This window comes from Lycorma delicatula, chromosome 5 (genome assembly GCF_047948215.1).
Source record: "Lycorma delicatula isolate Av1 chromosome 5, ASM4794821v1, whole genome shotgun sequence".
NCBI classification, from domain to species: Eukaryota; Metazoa; Arthropoda; class Insecta; order Hemiptera; family Fulgoridae; genus Lycorma; species Lycorma delicatula.
In genome coordinates this window covers 154,157,119-154,182,035 of record NC_134459.1, presented here as the reverse complement: position 1 = coordinate 154,182,035, position 24,917 = coordinate 154,157,119, and the positions used below count along the sequence as shown (strand labels likewise).

At 31.3% G+C, this 24,917-nt stretch overlaps 2 protein-coding genes across 6 annotated transcripts in view; one reads left to right on the top strand and one right to left on the bottom strand.

The window, feature by feature from the left end:
- The window catches only part of LOC142325503 (1-phosphatidylinositol 4,5-bisphosphate phosphodiesterase epsilon-1-like), a 1,691,101-nt gene that overhangs the window by 742,974 nt on the left and 923,210 nt on the right, over window positions 1-24,917 (bottom strand). Inside the window, exon 1 of one of the 5 annotated variants that reach the window (XM_075367351.1) lies at window positions 11,865-12,153. The exons of the other annotated variants lie outside the window; for them this stretch is intronic. The gene's annotated coding sequence lies outside the window, so the exon portion shown is untranslated. Of the gene's footprint in view, window positions 1-11,864; window positions 12,154-24,917 lie in introns of those variants that run through there. 5 annotated transcript variants of the gene reach the window in all.
- LOC142325506 (uncharacterized) lies at window positions 15,293-23,412 on the top strand. The gene is made up of 2 exons (XM_075367356.1): window positions 15,293-15,451; window positions 22,826-23,412. The coding sequence occupies exons 1-2, from the start codon at window positions 15,401-15,403 to the stop codon at window positions 23,225-23,227; spliced, it is 453 nt and encodes a 150-aa protein (XP_075223471.1). The 5' UTR covers window positions 15,293-15,400; the 3' UTR covers window positions 23,228-23,412.

Here is a 24,917-nt window from a genome sequence, read left to right as displayed (position 1 = left end):
GTTAGTAAATCTGTAGACTGCAACGTAAAAAAGGAAAAACGATAACAGAGTAAGCAACTTAAAATCTAACCGATTGAACAGAGTTACAACATTTAACAATTTATGAATGAAATAAACAAAAGTAAACATAAATTAAATTAAATTCTGTATTTTAATTAGAAGAAGTTTTCGTATTTACTATTTTTTTTAGAAAAGATGTTCGAAGGAAAAGCCCAGCACAGGGATGCACTTTTGTGCTCGAGTGATCACATTGAGAATCAGTCATCTGACTCAAAACGTTGTTGTCAATGCCGTCGATTTCTTGCTGAATGTAGTTCATTGATATTGTTGAATTTTATTCATAAACTCAATCTTTTGAATAACCCCAAAGAAAAAAATCGCAACTAGGCAAATCTGGGTAACGAGGAGGCTACCGCTCTTTGCTGACATTTCATTCTTTTGCAAAAGCCGCATGAACGCTTGTTAGTGAATCTGTTGTGTGACGCGTTACTCCGTCTTGTTGAAAGAAACTCAGAATTCTTTGAAAATTTTCCGATACACTCTACTTTGACAGTCAGGTCAAAAAAATATTGGTCCCACTCTACAATTACCAACGAATTTCTCAAGGTGAAGTGGACACTCAAACATATTATGGGTACTACTTACAATTCATATCGCTTAGAATATGTAATTATCCATTGAAAAATTTTAAAAGAATCTCCAGTAATTTAAAAAAGGTTTTTCACTCAGTCATATTATGAACAATAAACACTAAATTTTCCATTCCGGTAATGTAAAATTGCATACTATAAATTAATTATTTTAAGCGTATCACACATACGGTGAGGATTTTCCAACATCCAATACCTGGTTGTGCAAATTATTGTGATGAAATATAAGAAACAAGTATCAGAATTTTTAGTCCATCGACCACGATTTTGAGAAGCTAGCCACAATAATGACGTTTTAGTTTGTTTGTTCACCTAAAATTGTGGCATAGTTGTTAAAATATACGGTTTCAAATTTTAATCACGAAGAACCTTACGGAAAAATGTGTAATTTACACAATTTGTTGTAATAACGTACATTTAGATTTTTTGGAGTGACAGAAATTCTCGTTGAATATCGGCTATGGTTTCTGAAAATTTAATGAAAGATTACCTATCTCGTATTACGTCTGGAATCGGCTTCCTTTGTAGCCTTTTTTAAATCCAAATCGTGTTTGCTACTCTTTGCTGGGATACTGGCTTTAGAATATTTTTCTACATTTCTTGAAAAGATCCAGAAGCGCAAAGTTTCACTATAGCAATTATTTCCTTGAACGAATGAAGCATATATAATCTGGAATTTGTATGTATTTATATACATACACACACAAAACAGATATACATATATTTAAAGCCGAAAGTTTGTTTGTCAGTCTGTTTGTTCTTGAAGCATGCGAGAACCAACCGACCGATTGTTTTCAAATTTATAAAATACATTCGTGTTATCCTAGGGAAGGTTTTAAGCCATAAACCCATGCCCTAGCCCCTTTTGGAGTGAAGTTATAAATTAAAGAGATTCATTAAAGAAAAAATGAATAATTAATAATGAATTTTTGTCACCGTGACAACAGAAATAAGTTGTGAATCTCGTCGTCTAAGGTCGGAATACTTTCTTTAACATAGTTACTCCTAATCTGTCTTTTGTTATTTAGTTTTTTTTTTAGATTTCAATAAAGTCTGGATACTTTAATTATTATTTAGCACTTGTCTAAAATTACACATTTACCGATACAATTATATAACACTGATAAGTCGTTAATGACTTTAATTAAGAATATAAATAAAAATATTAAAAAATAAATAAATATTATTCTCAAAACCATGAGAATAAGAAACACTGCTGGAGTCCTGGCTAGACCCTTGCTCACTTAGCTCGCCCAACCGGTAGTGTATATATGTATATATATATAAAAATTGAATGAAATTTTATATGTTTATATACATTTAAAATGGAAAATTAATTGGACCGATTAATAGTCATTCAGTAGATTATAAAATAAAAATATAAAAACCGAAATAACAGTAAATAAAGATGGATTTCGTAATTAAATTGTTTTTGAGGCGTGTTTAGGAATATAAATGATATTTAACCATTTCAAATCCATCTCCTTTTAGTGATGTTAAAATCCTTTACTAAAAAAAAAAAATTAAAAATCTGTATAAAATTGCAATAATAACTGCAGTAACAAATTTTGAATGCAAAAAAAAACCAACTAAATAAAATAATTTTATTACGGATTAAAAAAAACCAAACAACTTGAAAAAAAATTTGGTTACAAGTTATCCTTTATGTTTAACTTTACAGACATTATCGAATTAATCATTGTCTTTATATTCTCGAGACGTAACTTACCAAGACAGGTAAATCTCTCTTATACAAGATCAACAATATTCTAGGGGATGATGAAGATCAGTTAACTTTGTCTTCAAAATTCTCTTGGACGTTATGTAATATAAAAAAAACATATTTACACATTTATATCAGGTAAAATTTTATCAGGTTTATTAAATAACTACAAAATTTGCTAAAAGTATTGTAAAAGTACTTTTTTTGTGTTTGTTCTTCTGCTCCACTAGGCCAGTTCAACAATCGAATATGACTCAGGCCCAGGGGAGTGTCCTTGCGACTCTAATGAGCCTCCCCACCTTCCATTAGTACGTCCGGCATGACAGGTCGCTTCCGGATCTTTCCCATATTCTAATCTTGCCTTTGCCTCTAACCGCTAAGGCCACGGTCACCGAGCCCGGCTATGGCATTCCTGGGCCCTGCCCCAGCAGCCGGGTCTCGATAAAAGTATTATAATTAATAAATAAATTAAAAAAACAGGTTATTTACAGTAAAGTAATGGAGATTTTTTTAAATGAAATATACCCTATAACGGAGTGAAATATATCCTGTAATTCCTCACTCTTTCACTACATTTTATATACATACATATACACATATACCCATATATATATATATATAAATAAAATATATATATAAAACTGCTATTATTTAAGTGCCAATTTTAACACGGCTGCCATTGCTGCTATTAACGCCATTATTGGTTACATGTGTTACTTTTTCTGTCAAGTACTGTAAGTTGTAAATATATCCTAAAGTTAACGGAAATTCAATCAAGTAAATTTTTATATTTCATCATTCCGGTCAAATTCTTACTATAAAAATCAGATTAAATCAACATATTTGCGGAATAAATGTTATGATACAATAAATGGAGAAAACAAAATTTTAGTATTCATTATCTGTTTTTGTAATAAAGCCGATCAGAAGTTAATTTTAATCACTTTTTAAATTCTACTTTTTTCATTTACATATTTATTTTATGCCTTATTAAATTAAAAAAAGTACTTGGATTTTAGTACATTTTCCATTTAGGTCGTTTTAGAGATCATGTACCATATGCGATTTGAAAAACAATATTCAGAGTAGCTATTACGCAGTATTTTAATAGATTAGCGAAAATTCAATCGTGGTTTCAAGGGAATGAAAAATTTAATAAAATTTTTTCAATGATCAAAGTAATTACTTTAATACACCAAAAAAAATTCCTAATATTATTACGATGTCTCTCTATAAATAGTGTTTTTAATTTTTTTATTTTTTTAAATATACATAAAATATTTTCCTTTATTCCAAGTAAGAAAACCTCTTTACCAAATAAAATAGATGTAAAATCTTAAATTTATTATTTATTTATACTAATAACTTCACCCGAAACTTAGAATGATTAGTAAAGGAAAGTTGTAGCTCTTTGTAATTAACTTGTAGGCTATACTATGATAAATGTTATCTCACTGTCACCAGAGATATAACAAAAAGAGGTTGGGGTGGAAGTTAGTGACACAGGATAGACAATACGTTGAACCATAAATCAGGTATGAACCTCCGGGTAGTCACAAATTATACACCAGCACCGATTTAATCGACCACAGTATTGCTATACTGTAGTAATTTACTAGTTGCATTCCCAATTAACCGAATAATTAAATTCTCTGATCATTGTTCTAAAATAAATCAGTATTACCATGCAAGCACAAATATTAGTAGCAAATCAATGATATTTAACTCATTTTATTGCAATGCTTTTTTGTAGATATTTATTATCAAATAAATTTATATAAAAAAATAAAAATAACATCTAATGAAGGCTTTAAAGATTCTACAACCTACATATTGCCTAGTAGTTTATTTTTCATGTGCAAGGACATCAGACAATCGGGATAATTAACAATATAAAAAACTTCGAACAGTTGATCAAGCTAGAAGAGTTATAAAAGTTCCATATCAGCCTCTTTAAGAAATGTACGGAGTTTGTTGTTTTATTTTTTTTTGTTTCCTGTTGGGGCCATACCTGTTTTAATTACGAACACAGCCCCAAAGGAAAATCAGAGAGTTCGTGAACTCCTTCCACGACCTTTCTTCGGATAATTAAGACCAACATTCTCGATACCACATGCTACGCCCGTCCGTTCTGCAACATGGTGCGTCCCTGTTAATGTTATCAGAGGTTTATCATGGCTAATTCTCTTCGATGTACTTCCCTGTACTGTAAAAGCCTGTCATATCGAACACAATGTAGTTTGGGTTGTCCCCACCCTTCTGCAATAAAGTAATTCAGCGTAGGATCTCAATACCCGCACGCCTAAGTATGCATTGAAACTATCGTGATCAGCGAGGAACTGAATCAACACGTACAACAATTCCCCTTTCTATAGTGGAGCCATCTCTGAACGTCTGGGATCAAGTAATGGGTCCGTCTACCATTGGTCGACTGATCCCATCCCTCCTGCCAACTGTAAAGGAGCGTTATCTCCACCTCTACCTTGCTTACACCCCGGTACATCCGCCTCTCTCGTCCAAACGAGGAGATCCAAGGGCGCAAGGCCGGTTACTACCGGTGGCATCGTCCTAGATGGTTTCTTGCTGAAGCATCCCCTAAGGAGACAGTCTGTTAGAACCGCTTGAGAATTTCCCGGGCTCTTCCCTTTAAAAGCGCGATAGAACAGGCTGGTGGTTCATATAACACTTTTGAGAGCACAACCTGTGACATGACCCTCCGAGGTGGTATGCAAGAACACCAGCGTAAGATATCCGACTGATAGCGGCTGCCTGCGGCTTTCTGAGACACCTAGGTCAAGTACCACAGGAGCTTGGCGTTTTTATTTATCCATCCTTAGGTATTTAATTTCACTGAAATATCACATAATGATTCTGAATCAGAAACCTTTGAACTGGAAGAGGTAATTTAAGGTGAATGTCTTAAACCTATGTAGAATTAGTTGCAAAATTATAATTTCCTAAAAAGTAAGATTCGAGAAATGCTATAGAAGATTAAATTTTACCGAGTCATTTTACTTTCCCCAAGTATTTTATCTAAATATTCTTTAACCTTAAGGAGTGGTCTTGTAAATACATTTTAAGTAAAATTTTGCATGACGATTTCTAATTTATGTCTGTTTAAGAAGTGGAAGAAATACTTTTTTTAGTCAGTTGTTAGCCGTTTTGACGTATTGTATTATTCAGAAGAAGAAAAATACCAATTGGATTTTATTTAGGACAACGCTTGACGGACACTGCAAATGAACGGTTTTCGAACTTTAGTGATTTCGCAGGGAAATCTTCAAATAACTATCTCGTAAGGTGGAAATTATTACTTTTGTTTTCATTTAAACCAATGGTTCGGCTTTGTTTTAAAACAAAGGGAATGGCTTGCAGAGATTTGAAAATGATGTAGAACTAAAAGAAACAATAATTAAATGATTTAGATCACTGCGGTATTTTATTTTTCAACAATGAAATAATACTCGTAAAGCTAATAAAACGATATTAAAAATTTATAGCAGTCAATATGCGAATATGTGAAAAAACAATTCAATTTTAAGTTAAAAATGTTAAATCCATTAGATTGACTACAGAATATCATTTGTTAACCGTCAATCTACATCAAATCAGACAACAGAATTATTTTAGGTTAGTAACAAAACCAAACACCCAAAGGAAGTAGTCAACATGAAAGTGCCTTGTTGTACTGCCGTTGTCGCTTTTTATTAATTACTAAAGAATTTTCACTAATTTAACTGAGATTAAGAGTTTTTACTTTTAAATTTAAAAAAAAATATAAGTTTTTAAAAATAATTAATTAAAAATTGCATTTAATTAAAAAAAAAAATTAACATTTACAAATAGTACGAACGGATTTAATTTCAACTGAAACTTTCATAATGTTTTTGTACTGATTTTATCTAAATCTAGTTTTCATATATTTTTTCTACGGCTGTACTGTAAAATTTGAATTACGCGGCTGGAACCTATATCATAACGAGAGGAATTATGAAACAGATTTTCATTATGATATGTGTTCAACCGATCAAAACTTGAAAAGAGAAGTGGTTTTCAACCACCAGCCAGGTTGGTCTAGTGGTGAACGCGTCTTTGTAAATCAGCTGATTTCGAAGTCTAGAGTTCCAACGTTCAAATCCTAGTAAAGACAGTACTTTTATACGGATTTGTATACTAGATCGTGGATACCGGTGTTATTTGGTGGTTAAGGTTCAATTAAACCACACATCTCAGAAATGGTCGACTTTTTTTTTTCTTTTTTTTTCACTCTACTCCCATGGGCCGGTCCGACTGGTTGGTATTGCGCCACCCAGGGGAGTGTCTGGTAAACTCTAACGAGCCTCTCCGCCTACCGGCTGAACGTCCGGCATGGCAGGTCGGCTCGCCGGTGTCAGCTCTTTTGAGTGATTTTCTGTTTGCCCATTTGGAAACCACGACATACCTCAAATAGCCGTAACGTGGTACCGGGTCTTTTCTTACTCTTCTTCTTCATCGGAACCTATCTAAACCCTTGGAGTCCTCAGTGGATCATTGAGAACGACACACCTCAGCGTGCCGTCTCTCACCACTGAGGCTGTCCACCCTACCCTATTCTACACTAGTAACCTAGTCGCCTTTCATCTATATCCTTCTCTGTTAATACTGCTACTATAAATTCCGTAACCTTCTTCCAGTTTATTTCGCTCCTCAACATGTGCTCTAGGACCTCTGCTGGGCTCATACCTATTATGCCACAGTTCCTCCTTTTAATTTCCCACCTCTCGCAGCAGAAAAATGTGTGTTCTGCATTGTCAATTCTCTCACAGTACATACATTCTGGACCTGGCCTTCTTCCAACACGATGGAGGTACTCATTGAAATTGCCATGACCTGTAAAAAACTGCGTGATATGATAATTTAACTCACCATGTTCCCTGTCTAACCACAGTGTAAGATCTGGAATCAGCTCCTTCGTGCGTCTGGCTGGTCCATCCTCCTGCCATCTATTTTGCCATCTATGTCTAAGTCTATCTTTTGCTTCATTTGCTTCGAGGCCTTGCGCCCTCTCGATTCTATTTAGGACCATTAAGTCTATTGGTGGCACCCCAGATAACACGCACAACGCCTCATAGGAGACCGTCCTGTAAGCTGAAACAACCCCCAGCAACAGCCTCCTATGAGTACTAACCAGTCTGTTCAAATTTCTTTTAACCCTGACTGAGTGCCACCACACTGGTACTGCATATAACATCATAGATGTCACTGTGGACGCTATCGCCCTTCGCTTAGTGGGTCTTGGAGCTCTCTGCGAAGACATTATTATATTCAAATTCTTAGTTATCTGTTCACCTTTGGCACATATGTCTATTATATGCTGGGTGAACCGGCAATTCCTCTCATAAGTCACACCCAGGTATTTAATCTTTTCGACCTCTGTTATTTGTTGGTTTTCCAATTTGGATGGCCGGACGGTCTAAAATCCTCTTCCCTGTGAACATAATATATTTACATTTTTCTATTGCCAGCTGGAGTCCCCTCTCTTTCAACCAATTATCTATCGTCCGTAACGTGTTGCTAGCACTCTCTTGTACATCGACAGTTGTTTTACCTTTGATGAGTATCGCCAGGTCATCGGCATAGGCAATTACTTGTACACCATCCTGATAGTCTAGTCTTAATATCCTATCGAAGGCCAGTATCCAGAGTAAGGGTCCCAGTACAGACCCCTGTGGCACACCGCCATAAATATTGAAACGTAGGCACTCACTCTGCGTTTCCACCAAGCATTCTCTATTTGAGAGGTATTCCCCTATCTGCCTTCTTAAATAAGGACTGATACCTTTTTCTACTAATGCCCTATTTATTGATTCCACTTAATAGAACCGAATGTATTTTTTACATCTAAAGCTATGAATAGGGGAATACGCCTCGTTCTCCATGTGCCGCTCCTAGTATCCTTAGCCCAGTCGATCACCTTTGTCGCCGCCTGTATCGTCGAACGACCCTTCATGAATCCAAACCGATTTCCACTAATGCCTATTCCTTCCTCAAGTTCCTTAAAGATTCGGCCAGCGAGCATCTTCTCCACTACCTTCGCCATGGTATTTAAAAGACTCAATGGTCTGTATAAAGGTTCTCCATTCTCATTTGTGCCTTTTGGGTTAAACACCACCCTGGATTCCTTCCAGATTCCTGGAAATGTCTTGTTTTCTAATCCATGGCTGGCAACATCAAGCATTTCATAAGGAATTCTCTTTATCAGCCCTTTAAGGAGTGCCGCTGGAATTCCGTCTGGACCCGGGCTCTTCCTATTACCCAGTTGTGCTACAGCCAAGTGCAGTTCAGAGAACGTGAAGCGTCTGGGTTCGCAATCTATAAAATTTCCTGCAGTTTCTACTCTACCGGGGAATAGCTCATTAAATTGTTGTTCTACCTGCTCATTATTTAATACGGGCAGACGCCTTCCAAATCGCTTAGTGATTATTTTGTATGCCTGTCACCAGGGGTCTCCGTCTAACTCCTCGCAGAGTCTGTGCCATTGTTTTTTCTTAGACATACGAATAGCTTTGTTTAAGGCCCGTCTGGTCTCTTTATAAGCCAGAGATGCCTCCTCGTACTCCTGTCCGCCTCGCATTCTGAGTCTCTGCTTCCTTCTTCTGCGCGATTGTAGGAGCCCTCTCAGTGTTTCAATCTCCATATTCCACCAATTCACTGAGTGTCTATTGGCTCTTCTGTGAGCTACTCTGCCCATTTCTTGTCTTATAACGTTAGTCATGGCAACTGGTGTCAGATTCTCTATGTTGATAATCCTTTCGGCCGTTCTATCGATTATGATCTCGATCTGTTCCTTTGTAAAACTACTATAGGGCATTTTCTCTCTAGTCACATAGTCTGAGCCTTTTATGGTAATCATAGTGGCATGATGGTCACTCGCCACATCATGTGGTAACACTCGCCAGTCCCAGTGTTCCCTACTCCATCTATCGTCTATGATTGTTAAGTCCAAGACTGACGAGTGTCCTCTCGCCTCATATGTAGGGGTGCCATCATTTACACAATGACAGATAATTGCCCCCATCATATCCGTAAGGATCTCATCTCTGCGATTGGTGTATGCGCTCCCTGCTGCAATCGCTTTACTATTGAAATCACCTAGAATAATGACTTTCTTCCTAGCGTTATTTACTACTCCTTGTATTATGTCTAGTCTTCTAGTAAATTCATGTATGTCACAGTTTGGAGACACATAGGCACCAATCGCTAGTGTTGAATCCGACTCCACCGCCAACATGCCTCCAGATCTGGACGTCAATCTCCATGCTATCCTGCCACTTACATCCATAATTGCCACGTCACCATTTGTATTCACCATCCAGCCTGATCTAGCAACAAGGTACTTGTTCGGCTCCGTGATTATCAGTAAATCAGCTCTATGACCAGTTCACTAACCAAATCATGAGACATGGTGCTTCTGTTTGCGTTAACCATAATCACCCTAAGCATTTAAATGTTTTGAGCACCCCCAGCCTCCGGTGCGGTGTTCTTGGCTCCCACAGTCCAGGCAGCTACTATGCTCTCGGCATTCAGCAATCTTGTGGTCTCTGCCTCCACAATTGAAGCAGAGATCCATTCTGTCAGGGCCCTTGCACTCATGTTTACGATGTCCAGTATTCCAGCATCTGAAGCACTTTTCCTCTGATTCCCTAATATATGCCCGACAATTTACCCAGCCAATCCTCAACCTTTGTTCCACCAGCTTACAGGCAGCCCTATACGAGGTGATAACTGTAACATTTTGGGTCTCGGCATACCCTTTTCTAATTGACGATATCTTGATGTCCTCATCAGTATCTACTCTTGCAGTAATTGCAGCAAAAATTTCTGTCTCAGTGGTGTCATATTCTACATCTCTGATGTGAACTATTGTGCGCCTTCCCGCTCTTGTACGCATGTCAACATGCAAATCTGCCGCCTTATCTCGTAGGTTACTTGTAAACTCAGCAGCTTTCTGCGCTCCCTGAATTCTCACGTGGAGTTCTTCATTCCTGCCCTTACGTAAGGAGATGACCTCTTTTGCATCTTCGCTACTTACTGCAGACTTCATCGTTTTAAGTAAATCAGAATAGGATTTTCCAGCTGCTTTGATAACCTCAGTACGACTGTCAACTGCCGGTGGTGTCGACTTTTTAATATGGGCTTGTCCAGACTTGCCTTGTATAGCTTTACCTTCAACTGGGATCGTAAGCACTTTAACCGCTACTTCCTCGTCTCTCCGCAAATAAGATATTAATTTCTTCATATAGTTTCCAATATTATTATTGGGGACGACAAAAACTAAATTACCAGCCTGAGGAATAATCTTCCTTAAAGCCCTCAATATAGCTCCCATTGTGCTCTTCTCAGTAGCATTACCATCATAGTAGATTTTGTATTTACTTTTCTTAATGTAGTCACAGTCTCCAAGAATTGATTGTACATCTTTACGAATGTCGCCTACTTTGTATTTGGTACTAATACCTTCTTTTTCATCCCCTTGACTTGATTTACTTAAATCGCTAACAGTACAAGAGTCCACCACCTCAGAAGGCAACTCGTTAATCAAACTAATTTTGTTCCGTAAACTATTTGGCCACCTTTTGGGCAGTAGATCTATTATTTGCTCATCTGTCAGCTCCTTAGTAAGAATTTGCTCCATCTCATCTTCCACAACTATAGGGTCCGTCTGAGTAGCCTGCGTAACAACTGATAAAGGGGATGAGACTTGCGTCAAGGCATTAAGCCCATCATATATGCCTTTGAGCTCCTGCTCATGTGTACTTATGTATTTTGAGAGACCCGGTCCCATATGCTGTCTCAACGCCACCATAGTTAATCCCAGTTGGTAAACCAGATTGCTAAGGCTCTCCATCGGTCCTCCTTCTTCTTCTTCTGAGGACCCATGTCGGGGTCTCTTTTTACATTTACCCTCCGTTTTCTTAGTAATGGTAACCTTTTGTGAGCTAGAAGCTACCTGCGAAGATCCCTCTAAGGGGAGTGATCCACTTCGTCTCATATTAGCGCTGTTGGACTATGGGGACGATCCCGAGTCAAACGAGTACCCACTCGGGGATGGGAGCCCCAAAAGAAAATTGTGGGTCGGGGGGGGGGGGTAAGTAAAATGTATCAACCCAAAAATATGGTCCAAAATTTTGGGGGGGTTGGGGGTCAGTGGGTAGGAAACTTTTTGGGATGGATTTATAACTTGGGATGAGGGATGTAGGACGAGTGGTTCATAAATTATTAAGGAACTAAGAATTCCCTAATAAAAACTAGTCTAAGGACTTAGAAAAATTTCACTCATATAACTACTAATACACGAAAAAATTTCCTAAGTCCTTGTTTACAGTTAATTTCAGACTGGTATTAGCCTGTCGACTAACTTAGAATAATTTGCTCTATTATAACTATTAGAATAAGCTCTATTATAACCTCACAAAACTGTTAAAAAGTTATTGTACAATAAGTTTACTCACTTTTTATACACACTAGTAGTCTTTTCGTTATTGTTAAAAGTCACCAACACTTTAACACACTATAATATCTAAGATTTAGCGAGTAAAAAACACAAAAATATTGATCTCACTAATGAGAACAAAAAACTATAAAAAACTTGATAAATCCGTAACCAAATAACTCAAAAATGATAGTCCGTATTCCTTGTCCGATCCACTTATAGTTCCAGTCCACCAAATCAATGTAAAAACTAAAAAACCAATCGAAAATAACAAAAAACGCGGAGCTCTAGAAAGACACGTCTACACACCGTGCAGTCCACAACTCGACTAGAAATGGTCGACCTGAGACTGTACAAGGCTACACTTCACTTACACTCATACATATCATCCTCTGAAGTAATACCTGACGGGGATTCCCGGAGTTTAAACAGAAAAAACCCTTTTCAACTACTGACCAATCAGAAGCATATATTGTTTAATGTCTCAGCTGTTTTTTTTTTACTTTAATTTTAATCAGACTTATCTGGCAAACAGAAAAGTAAACCAGTTGTTTAAAAATTATTTATACTACACTGTTTATTCTTTTGCTAATTTTGTGGATTCTGGAGAAGAAATGTCTAACAGCGATCGATATTAAATAAAAGGCAGAACTTACGTCTAATAATCTATTGCCACAGAAATATATTGTGTAATGTATATTTTGAAAAAAAAAAATATTCCGTAAAAACTGTATTCTATCATTGATTTCAATCGATAAATCCAATATTTTCTCAGCTGTAGAAAAATTACGGTATGTTACTCTTTATAATGGTCATTAATAACTCTTGCGAAGTTTACGACACTCGCCAAAGTTCGTGTCGTAACTTACTTTGCACTTCTATATTAATGACTACCATTATTAGGTCGTTCCATAACGTAATAATTTAGTATAATTTAATGAAATAATGTATTTAATGTAAATAAATGTTTTTAATATTTAAGGTTGTATTAATATCGGATTTAGTTATTTTTTTATTAAAAATTTTGTATTTTGGTGAGGCTGTTACGATTGAAATTTTTATGGTTTTTCTTGATCTTTCCAGATAAATTATGGAAAGTTGATTGTTTTTCCATTTAGTAGTAAATTATTTATTTCTTGAATTTTTTATATAATGTATTATTATAAACGGATATAAACAAAATATTTAATTATAATTACAAAAAATAAAGATCTAAGATGCGGAAAATATGAAGATTAAAAAATTAATATGGAAAAGAATAAACAGAGGATTCAAAAGAGGCAAGTGATTGTTGATCAAATATTTAAAAAATCGAAATATACAAATTAAAAGATGTCCCATAAGTTTCCACACAGAAAAATTAACCTCTTTTTATGAAAACCATTTTTATTTCCATAATATGCTCTAAGTAACTACCATTGTTTTGACAAAATATTTCGATGCGTTCTCCGATGGTGAACACCGTAATCCCATAAGTTTCCAAAATAGGAAAAACGAACATTTTTTATACGGCCACGGTCTACCAGGATAAGGTACAACAAATAAATCAAGTTAATCAACGTATCACCAACACCACTAAAGTTGTGCTTAGTAATAATCTAATATCTTATACAACAAATTCCAAAAATTGATTTTAAAAAAAACCCGAAGAAAAATACTTTAAATATCATATAGAACTGAAAAAATAAAAAATAATATAAAAATATAACAACTGTAATATGCTTGTAATGGCTTTGGTGATACGTTTCTACAGATGATTAATATTTTGTATCTTTTCATAAAAGAATGTTTATTTTTCCTGTGTATGGAAACTTATGGGACTCTTTAGTTGGAGTTTACCTTTCTATTTTGACTTTTTCTATAATTTCGTTTGATATTTAAGAAAACTATAAATAATTTTTTATTTATTTAATAGTTATTTTTTAATCTATGTACCTATGTAGTAAAGTAGATTAATTTAAACAATATTTATATATTGTGACAAAAAATGATTAGTAATGAAGATTACAATAAAATATAGTAACAGAAGTAAGATCATTTTTTTTTTTAATTTAGGAAGTAAAATTACAAAGGATAGATGAAATAGTACACACAATAACAAAGTGTTACCAAGAAGAAGAAATTAAAGGTACAAAAAAGTATGCAACTATCAAATACAGATGTAAGAAATTAATTTGTTTCTTCTTCTTCTATTTATAATGTTTACATTCAATCCAAAGATTAAGCAACCACAAGATCTAATGAGATGAGGATGGCATATAAATGAGGTGTAGTCTTTTGTACAGACAGATCGACTATACCTGAGATGTGTGGTTAATTGAACCACAATTATTAAAGTAAACCGGTATCTACTGTTTAGTCATATATATATATGTTTGTTTGTTTGTCCCATATGCGTTCCAACACCATTCAACCGATTGCAATGAAACTTTGGTGAGGAGTTGTGCGCACCCCGCGAAGGTTTCTGAATTAGTTTGGACTCGCTAGGTAGCGCTGGGATGGAGATATTTCGAAAAATTGTATTTATGATCCGATTTGGCTCATATTCAAAATACATGTGTAGTTATGTGAAAAGAACAATTTTTGCCGAGTCTGCTAGTATTAGTATAAAATAACTTATCTTTAGTAGCATTTCAATCTTAAAACCTTTGACTTCGAAAATCACTTGTTAAAACAATTAATTTGCGATGATGATTTTTACCACTAGATCATCCCTATGAGTGAGTATCTAAGAATTAAAAAATAAATTATTGAAAATATTTATCTGGAGTATAGCGTTTCAAGGTGGTAAACTGAGACAAAAAAAAAACTGAAAGAAAAGAACACAGTCCTTTGAAATGTGATGTTGTAGAGTATGTTGAAAATTAGTCGGCTCTATAAAATTCGAAACGAAGAGGTCTTAAAATGTATCTGAAAGGAGAGAAATTTATGACAGAATCTCTTGCAAAGAAATAAAATAAGTTGATGGATTCAACTTCAAATTCAATTCACGTACTAATCCGATGATACACGGACGTGTAGAAAATATTTCTGTAGACTAAGATAAGGATTGTATATATATATATATATATATATATAAAACAAGTAATCGAGGAGGTTAACTGATTGATGTAAGAGTCATCAAATATCAAATAATCTATACTATAGATACTAATAGTAACATGAAACTAAATTTAACTGTAAAAAGCATTTAATAAAACTATTATTGTTATTATTATTTGTTCTCGTTAATCTTTATTTTACTTTGGTTCATTAGTTCATGAAGTTATGCAGTAGTGTTTAACCTAATACAAATATATTGATAAAATAATGTAATTTTTATAACACTTAGAACATAATTGTTATACTTTCGCTATATCTTGATTGATCTTAATGCACATATTATTCTTGATGAATACAGAAAAATTAAGAATGAATAATACATTTTAATGATGCATTGATAAAACACTTTCTAGGTTTAATATAATATTAGCTTATAAAAAAATACACCAGTATATAAAATAAAAAAATAAACGTACAATAGGTACATTCGGTTTTGAACAGAAACTGGTAAAAATGGCAGCAGGCAAAATAACATTGTTACTTATCGGCGTTATTTTAACAGAGGTGATCAATTTTATTTATTCTATAAAATATTTATTATTCGTAGCTTACTAAAAAATTAAATTCATACTACATAATAACAATATTTTAACTTACGTCAATTATTTTAATGAAATTTTTTTTAAATATAACTTATTAAACAGTTTAATGAGCAGGAATTAAGAAAAAAACTACGTTTTTAACGTTTTATAAATTTGTATCCACGTTGCTTTAATTTTTATTTATTATTTATGTTGAAATTATTTGATTATAAAATTTTTCGTGAAGAAAAGATTTATTGCAATCTTATTTTACTTACATAATAACAAATAAGATTTCTTAATCCATATTTTACTTTCCAATTTACATATTTTATAAACTTTCCATATTTTATATGATAAATAGTGATGTATATTTTAGGGGGAGGAATAAAAATGAAAATATAATTTTTTCATCATGGTGATTTTTTTTTGGGTACTTATTACAAAAAATTTAAGCATAACTTATATTTACTTATTTATAATTAATTTTAATTATTTTTATATCTTTATAGATATAGGTGATGTAATATTCATAAAACTATTCTGCTACTTTTGAAAATATAATTTAAATAATATTGTACTTTTAACGTAGAAAATAACGGAAATAAATATAAGAATATTTCTCGTTTTTTTTGTTTTAGCTATGTTGTAATATTCTTTATTATGATCATGATTATTATTTAACAATACATTTTATAACAATAGTAGAATCATTTTTTTTTAATATTTAGAATAGATGATAACTATTATACATAAAATATATATCTAGCCCAATAGGCTGGTTTAGTGATTAACTCCTCATCGCTAATCAGTTGTTTAACAGTTGATTTTTCGATGTTGAAGGTTCTAAGGTTCAAATATTAGTAAAGTTAGTTGCTTTTATATGGATTTGAATATTAATAGATAGTGGATACCGGTTTATTTTGGTGGTTGGGGTTCAATTAACCACACGTCTCAGGAATGGTGGGCCTAAATTTATATAAGAATATCATCCTCATCTCACTGGCTTGTGGGGAGGGTTGTTTATCGTTCACTAGTTCAACAGATTGTAACGTACACATTGCAATAAATATATACTTATATTTATAAAAACATTTTAAATATTTAAAAAAAAAAAAGAAAGGATTTTGTAATTTAATCTATATGTTTTTTTTTGTATGACAGACAATTTTGAGATAAAATTTAATTAACTGAAAATCAAATATAAAATAAAATACAATTTTGATACTTAAAAGAAGACTTTTCATATTACTGGTAATATTGTGTATTCCTTTTTGTATTTTTTCATGATGCAAATTTTTTGTCTTTCGAACTAATTTCTTTCATATTATTTGTAGTTTTTTTAAAATTATATCTGTATTTTATATAGAATGAAAACTGCAGAGCTTAAAATTAAAACCCCAATTAAAAAAAAGCGCAAAATAAAAAAAATTAAAATTAATTATTTTTTTAATTTTAATTCTTTGAACTCGCCGCTTTAATAAAGGTTATATAAATATTTATTTATTAATGATTAATAACTAGTAAGATGATCAGTAATTCATTATTTTTATTAGAAACTAAATTTCGTGCTACAAATACTCAAAATTTACTTTTTGATATCTTAAAAAAAAATATTTGAAACAGTACATGGATTCATCAAATCATTTTATTTTTAAAAATTAAGGGATTTTTTATTTTGACCAATTAAATTAATTTATACACCTATCAATCAAGGACATATGATACGAGTATAGTTAAAAACAATCAAAAATGTTACAGGGAATTGAATCTAAATTAATAAGTTTTAGAATTCAGTACTTTAATCCCTATTCCATTATGCTAATCATTATTAATTTTTAATTCACTATAAATAAAGTAAACCAACCGTATGGTTTTTCAATGTAAAAATAAGTTTACTGGATTATAAATTAGGAAAAAAAAATAAACTATAGTTCAAAAGACTATTTTAATGGAAATTTGTTGAAACCGACTTACTTATATTTTGACAAATATAAACAATTTAATGTGGTAAAAATAACAGATTTAACGCAAATTATTCCTTCATAGAATATGCAAAATAAAACCGTTCTAATAAAATTGATATTTGTTGGTATTACTCTCCATTATATCGAGCTTAAATCTACTTCAACAGTGGATTTAGTGATCAATAAGCTTAAACCAGATCATGTAATCGAATCTTTATAAAATCAAATTTTTAAAACACTGCAACACTGATATAAAATCAAACAAAAGGTTTAAATTTAATAAATGTTGGTTGACCAGAAATTATCATGTTTTTTTAAACAATTCTTTTATTATTCATGGAAATTTTATTTTTACTTAAAAAGATTGTTATAAATAAACAATTATCTATATAATAATACCATTATTTACACACACTAATCAATTATGATAATAATTAATTAATTATTACTTTTTAAATATTTATTTAATATTAAATATTTATTTTAATATGATCAATTATTTCAGTCAAAAACATTTTCTGTAATTAAATTTAATAATTTTTTTTTCTTTTTGTTTGAAAGAATAATTTTTATTTCAAGAAAATTATGAACTAAAAATTTTGTAAATGAAACAATGAACCTATAAATTTATATTTTTTTAATAAAAACAAGTTAAAAAACATTTAATATAGAAAATATAAAAAAAAAGTGTAATTTAAAGGAAAAAAATCACAATAACCCACCGGGTGATTGGCTAGTGGTAAAACTCGTTTCGTAAATCACCTGGTTTTGAATTCGAGAGTTCTCAGGTTCAAATCCTAATAAAGGTAGTTGCTTTTATTCGAATTTGAATACTAGATCGTGGGTACCGGTCGGTCTTGTTTAGTGCTTGGATTTCAGTTAACAACACGTCTCAGAAATGGTCGATCTGACTCTGTTCAAAACTATACTTTTACCGGTATACTTAGAAAGATATTGATTAATTAATCTTGATGACTTTAATTAATAATTCGACTATAAATAAAAATATTTGAAAAAAAAATCAAAATATATTTGATTTTTTCTCGCACGCTTAATCGAGAAATAAAAATAATTGTTATGAAAATAAAAAAGAGATAATTTCTTTAAGACATAAAATTTAAAAACAATTTAAGAAATCAAGTAATTCATAATATTACTTTTTAATAAAACATTAACTTAGGAGACGCAGTTAATCAGAATTTATTTTTTCGTATATAATTTCAGTTTAAGGCAAAGACGGAGTTAATGTTATAAGGCTTCTAAATATCTCCTATCCATCACTGTATTGTTGAGTTATAATTTTATATTTTCTTAATTATTAATGTAACAAGATACTGGATACATCCACTACACGAAAAACTAATCAAAGTAACCGGAGATTTAAAAAATTTCGAATGAATGTTTTATATAATTGTTTTTAAAAATATTCTTTAATAATAAATAATTTAAAATTATACAGCCTTTAATAATCGAATTATGAGATCGAGAATTATAACCGTTAAATATTTTTTGCGGTTAGTCTGTTCTTTTCCCGTAGTTCCGTAGTCTTCTATTTTCTTTTCTTTTCTTCCAACATTCTTTAATAGGCGTTTTTGATCTTTCTCTCTTCCGACTATTTCACTTTGGTATGATTTTTTTTCTTTCTCACCGTTTCAAAATCAACTTCGTATATTTTTGTCTGAATAGCTTTCTATGTTTCATTTACTATTTTTGAATTCGTAAGTTCAATAATTCTTTCTTCATTCGTTGTAAGAATTCACGGCTCTTTTGTTCCCAGAATTTAAGGAATATTTAATTTTATTTATTGTTTATTTAGTCTCTGTTCTTCTATTCCATACATACGGCATAGGAATTTCTATCTCCTCCTCCTTATTGCTTTTCCGATATCCGCTTTTTCCCCATATCCCGTATTACTTTCTACTTCTTGGTTGGATTTCAGTGTGAATCCTTCTGCTGCGTTTTTGAGGCCTATGATTGTTCTCTCTATTTTCTTTAACAGTTGATTTCAGTAAAGTGTAAAGTTTAATTTCCGTATAATACCATCGTCTCAGCAGAGGCGTGATGTATGAGTTTGGCTCTTTTTGAGAAGTTTTCTAATTGTAGATATCTTCGCTCAGGAAACGAATTTATTCTATTTGTTTCTTACCTTTTCTATTGCCGTTTTATCCATACATTTTATTTTTTAGGTACTGGTGTTATAGATATTTAAAATTTCCTTTTTTTTGTGCTAATTTCCTTTTTTTGTGCTAATTTTCTTATTTTTTTATACTGGGAATTATTTCTGATTTTTCAAAGGCTATGTGCATGGTTCTTCACTCAGCCATCTGTTTTAAACTCTCTACGCTGATACGCTTCTTCCTCTGTTTCTATTGGCAAAGTCAGGTCATCCACGATCAGACAAATTGAGTTATGCTGTTTTTTCCCTGTCCGTATCACTTTTTCCTTAAGGTTTTAATATTTTAAGCAGGATCAGGTTGAAAAGTACTTGTCTTAATATTGTTTTAATTTCAAATTACATATATATATATTAGCGGAAAAATTTAATAAAAAAATTATTTAAGTTTACAACGGTAATGTGTTTTTATTTTTGGAAAAGATTCAGGGTAAATTTTGAATTTTACTCCCCCATTTTATCAGTTTATAGTAAATTTGCGAGATATAATAAGAAATGTTTAATCATTTTTAAGTTTCAAAACTTATGAAGAACTATCCAGTTTCCATTTAAGGATCGACAAACGAATAATATTTTAAAGATGTACGGGGTTTTTTTTAAATAAGGATTTTGTAAAAAACAGATTTCATTCAAAATTATTTAAATGCACTAATTTAGAATTTTTATTTCACTATTGTAATAGTAGTACTTAAAAAAAAATTAATTTAAAACTAGAAGTAAGAGTTTAGTAAGTCTTAGACTTTAATTCGAGAATAAAAATATTCTATGAATAAGCAAAAACTGTTTATATTTTCATTAGTATAATATAAAAAACCCTCTATTATATAAAGAAAAGAGTTTTTATTTAAAGTAAAATTTAATCTACGCGTCAATAGTGCCTGTAAAATGATTATGATGTAATATAATTATAAAATAAGAGTTAAGGAAGAAATAAAGCAACCAACACGGATTTAAACACCGAGTCAATTTTTTCTCCGGAAAAGATTTTCAAACTATAATTGAAAAAATAATGCAAATATATAATACATACACGCACGCGCACACACACACCCAGACAGACGGAAAAAAATGTTGTAAGATAACAAAATAAATATTGATATAAGATTTATTTTTATTTTAGGTTCATTAATATATTTTATAAAAATGTATTAAGTTTAGTTCACAGTGTTTAAATTTTTGTCATTGTTACTTATTTCGTCTGATAATTTTATAAGAAATATTAACATTGTAGAACTTTACAGCCAGTAGGACAAAAAAAAAGCTAAATATCTTAAAATGGATTTGAATCTTGATAGATTGGGACTAATTAATAATCAGTTAAAAAATATGTGGAGAAAAAATTTCTTCATAATTTAATGCAAAACTAAAACAAGGTATTTTTTATTTCAAATATAATTTAATAAACTTGTGCCGTTTCAATCGACCACTGTTTGCCATTTTTGATGTCATTATCTCATTAATATAGAACTTTTGTGTTTTATGTACGAAAAAATGTGATAAGTGATTTTCACTGGTCTCGTTTGAAACCAACTTTATACCGTCCAGAGACCGAAACAAAAAGTAATGTGACGATGCAACGTTAGGGTTGCGGTGGATGCCTAAAACCAACCAAGTAAAGCTCTACAAAATTTTTGAACCACCAAATATGTGTGGGATTTGGTATTTTAGTGCTGGAAGGTGACAGGAGTTGTAACGGAAGGCCAAAATTAGTCGACAAGAAATGACCTATTAATTAATTTTGTCGCTTTATTTTGATCACTAGGCGTAATCTTTACCGTTGTTGACAGTAGAGGTTAGAATCAATTATTTAACCAAGAGGCAACAATTGAAACAGAACAATTCCTTTCCAATCCTACTAAACACAACACCGCAATAACTTTTAGGCATCATTACTGGTTTTTGGAGCTCTTCACCTTGCTTTAACTACGATTTTTTTCTGTACTATTGACGGAGTTGACCCAGTTTTCACTTTCTAGTTTAAAAATTTCATTTTTTGTAAAAAATGTAGTTTCCTATTCACATCCTGTCAAAAAACAATTTGACATTAAAATATGACGTTACATAATTCTTTTTCTCTCATGATAAAAAAGTAAAGTGAATATAACTAAGCGTCAACTTCTAATTATCAGCACGAGTAAATGAATAAATAATTTTTTATGAAATTATATTAATATCAGATTAACGAATAAAAGGAATAATTAAAAGCACATATGATTAAATTTTACGCAATGATTAATAATTCTTGTAATGATAATTGAAATAAGGAGTAAAAGTAACTTCCGTTTCTGTTGCGGTTACTACTGTAATAAGTAAATTTAATATTATCGAAAAATTAATTATGGACTAATGACCATAGATGCTGATACCCGCTCCCTCATAACAAACAAAATTAATAAGTAAAAATGATAAACAATATTAATAGAATAGATAAATATATTTTTATATCGAATTTCATTCGCTTATATAATATGAAATAGAAGATAATTTCTATAAAATTTACTAATATATTTCTGTAAAATAATAAAAACAAAACAATTTTTTTTTAACATTGAGAATGTTTTATAAAAGAAAAAAGAAAATAATACTAAGATATCACAAAGGAAATTTAATTTCAGGAAAGAGCGATATTAAATTTGAAATTCGATACGCAATAAGCCAATTTAATTTTTTTGCCCTACTCTGTTGATTTCTTCACATAAAGCACAACGTATAAGTAAAATAAAAACACTTAAGTGAAAAATGATAAAAAACTAAAGTCATTTTGAAAAATGGAATAAAACAACTCACATGGTATAATATGCTAAGGACAGTTATGGTAGGATTTATTAAATTATTTTATCAAAATGTCCGATTTATTTATTTGAATTTTTTCATTCTCATTTCGCCCTTAACATGTATTTTTCTAAAAAATTTATCTATGGTAAGAGAATAATTAAATTCCAAAATTATTTGGAGAAGACTGGAAAAAATCTGTCAACAAGTTTTTAAACATTATAATAATTTTTTGTAGTTGATGCACGGAGATTATTTATTACTATATAAAAGAAGACATATGTAACCAAATTAAAGAATATAAAACAAGATTTTTTTTCAAAAGATCCTTCTCTCTCTCTCCCGCCCAATTCATAAACACACATAGTAAAACAAAATTTAAAGATTTTAAGAGAACTCTCAGAAAACTAATAAAACCTAATTTTACTGGTTGATTTTGTTTCAGACATGCTATGCATTACCTTTCTCATCTATACCCGGGCTGTCAACATTAACTTCAACTGCAAGCAGTTTAGCTTCAGTTCCAACATCCATGGTTAGTAAACTAACTGATCAAACAGAAACTGCTGTAAAAGGTGCATTGAGTACGACAAAAACAGCAACTGAGTCAGGTGTAAGTGGGCTTAAAGGAGCGCTGTCGGCTGTTCAGTTAGGTGGTGTAGGAGAAGTCATATCATCTGCAGCTACTTTAGGACTTGAAGAAACTTCAAAATATGCTACCGATGGTATAGACTCCGTAAAAAAAATTAATAAATTTGGAACTGGTGCAGTCGAATCGTTAATGAAATCTTCCACTGCTTCTACTACCGCAACTGATACTTCCACAGCTGCAGCTACCACCACGTAATTTAATAATGTTCTGATGCAACCGTGAAAATACTTAAACAAATATCACATGAGAAAAATTTTTCTTTAAAAAGCAATAAAATCCATGTGTATATTAATCAACGTTTAAGAATGACGATTTAAACTTGAAATCACAAGATTTCTATGTATTTTCGTTTCGAAAAATATATTACTTGCTAAAATAAACGCTGTTGTTCTGTTATTAATGAATCCTTTACTAACAAAAAATAGGTTAAAAAACTGAATTAAAATTATTATTTTTATTGAAAATATGTTTATTGAAGAATTACGATGTTTAATGTCATTTAAATTCCATTAATACCGTAAATTAAAAAAATTAAATTCTAATTGTTTGAGATAGTAGTGAGCTTTTTTCTATTATAACATTTAGGAAGTAGAAAAAAATAATTTTTCTTAATATATTTTTACTGGCTGGTCTGTTAAAAAAAAAAATGCAAAACATCAGATGGTAAAAATTATAGTTTTTAAAAAGAATTTGTAAAAATTCTTTTGCAAATAAAACATTTTTTTGTACTGTTATTGTAAAAGTTTTATTATTCATCTTTTTGTGATGTTTACCGTATATTAAAAACTGTTATTTAGTAAGATATTAACATTTAATCAGGAATGGAATTCCATTTCTTTTACAAATTTAAAAACAAAAAATTAAATAATAGTTACTGTTTTTTACATCAACCATAAAAATTAATGACTTTTCTGTTATTAATTATTAATTATTAATTAAAGTATTCTGATAGGGAAAAATTTCGGTTTTACTATTCAACGGAAATGTCCATTTAGATCATCCTTAAATCCATTTTGACTAGTTTCGGCGTGACATCTGTACGTACAAAACGTATCTAGCATAACTCAAAAATGATTAGCCGTAGGATGTTGAAATTTTGGATTTAAGACTGTTGTAACATTTAGTTGTGGACATTCCCTTTTGATTGCAATCAACTGAACCAAAAATGTCCAAAAAAGCCCAAAATCCAAAACAATTTGGATTTTGGACTTAAGTTACTGCTTAACTGCAGTAATAAGCCCTGATTGAGAAGCTATTCACCTATATATCATAAGTGGTACTTAATTTCATCGATTTCAGAATTAACGCGAGGTAAAATTTTAATTAACGAAATATTTGGATCTTACAAGGGGAAGGCTTATCTCTTCAAATCAAACTTAATCTTTTTTTTAACTTTTTTTTAAATTTTAAATATACTGATTTATTAATTATTATTAACCTCCGATTGTAAAAAACGTTTTACAATAAATAACAATTAATATTAACAAAAAAAAATATGATAAAATATCAGACGTTATTAATGAAATAAAACTTTATGTACTTTTCATTTAAAAAAAAAATGTGTATATGTAATTTAACAGGCCTACAAGGAAGTCATCCGCTTCAGTTTTTTTTCTTGAGTTTTATGAATTCAGTAAATTTCAGTAAACACATATACAAGTATGTTTTCACTAATAACCTGCGTATGCAAGAAGGTTACTCCGAACAAAAAATATCTTAGAACAACCTTTTTGTTCTTTTGGTAGTGGGCACAGTACAATTTTATTTTTATTTTTTTACTTTCACTAATAACAAAGAAATACTTTTATGTTTTATATTATCGGGAGATGAAGAAATTATTTTATAAAAAAAAATGGAATGGAGAAATAAAGGAACTTTGACCAGC

What these genes read in the sequence shown, in the direction of transcription:
- LOC142325506 (XM_075367356.1), top strand. Translation starts at nt 15,401, where the DNA reads ATGGCAGCAGGCAAAATAACATTGTTACTTATCGGCGTTATTTTAACA. An exon ending in TCGGCGTTATTTTAACAGAG is followed by an intron (nt 15,452 to 22,825) that starts GTGATCAATTTT and finishes ATTTTGTTTCAG; the next exon opens with ACATGCTATGCATTACCTTT.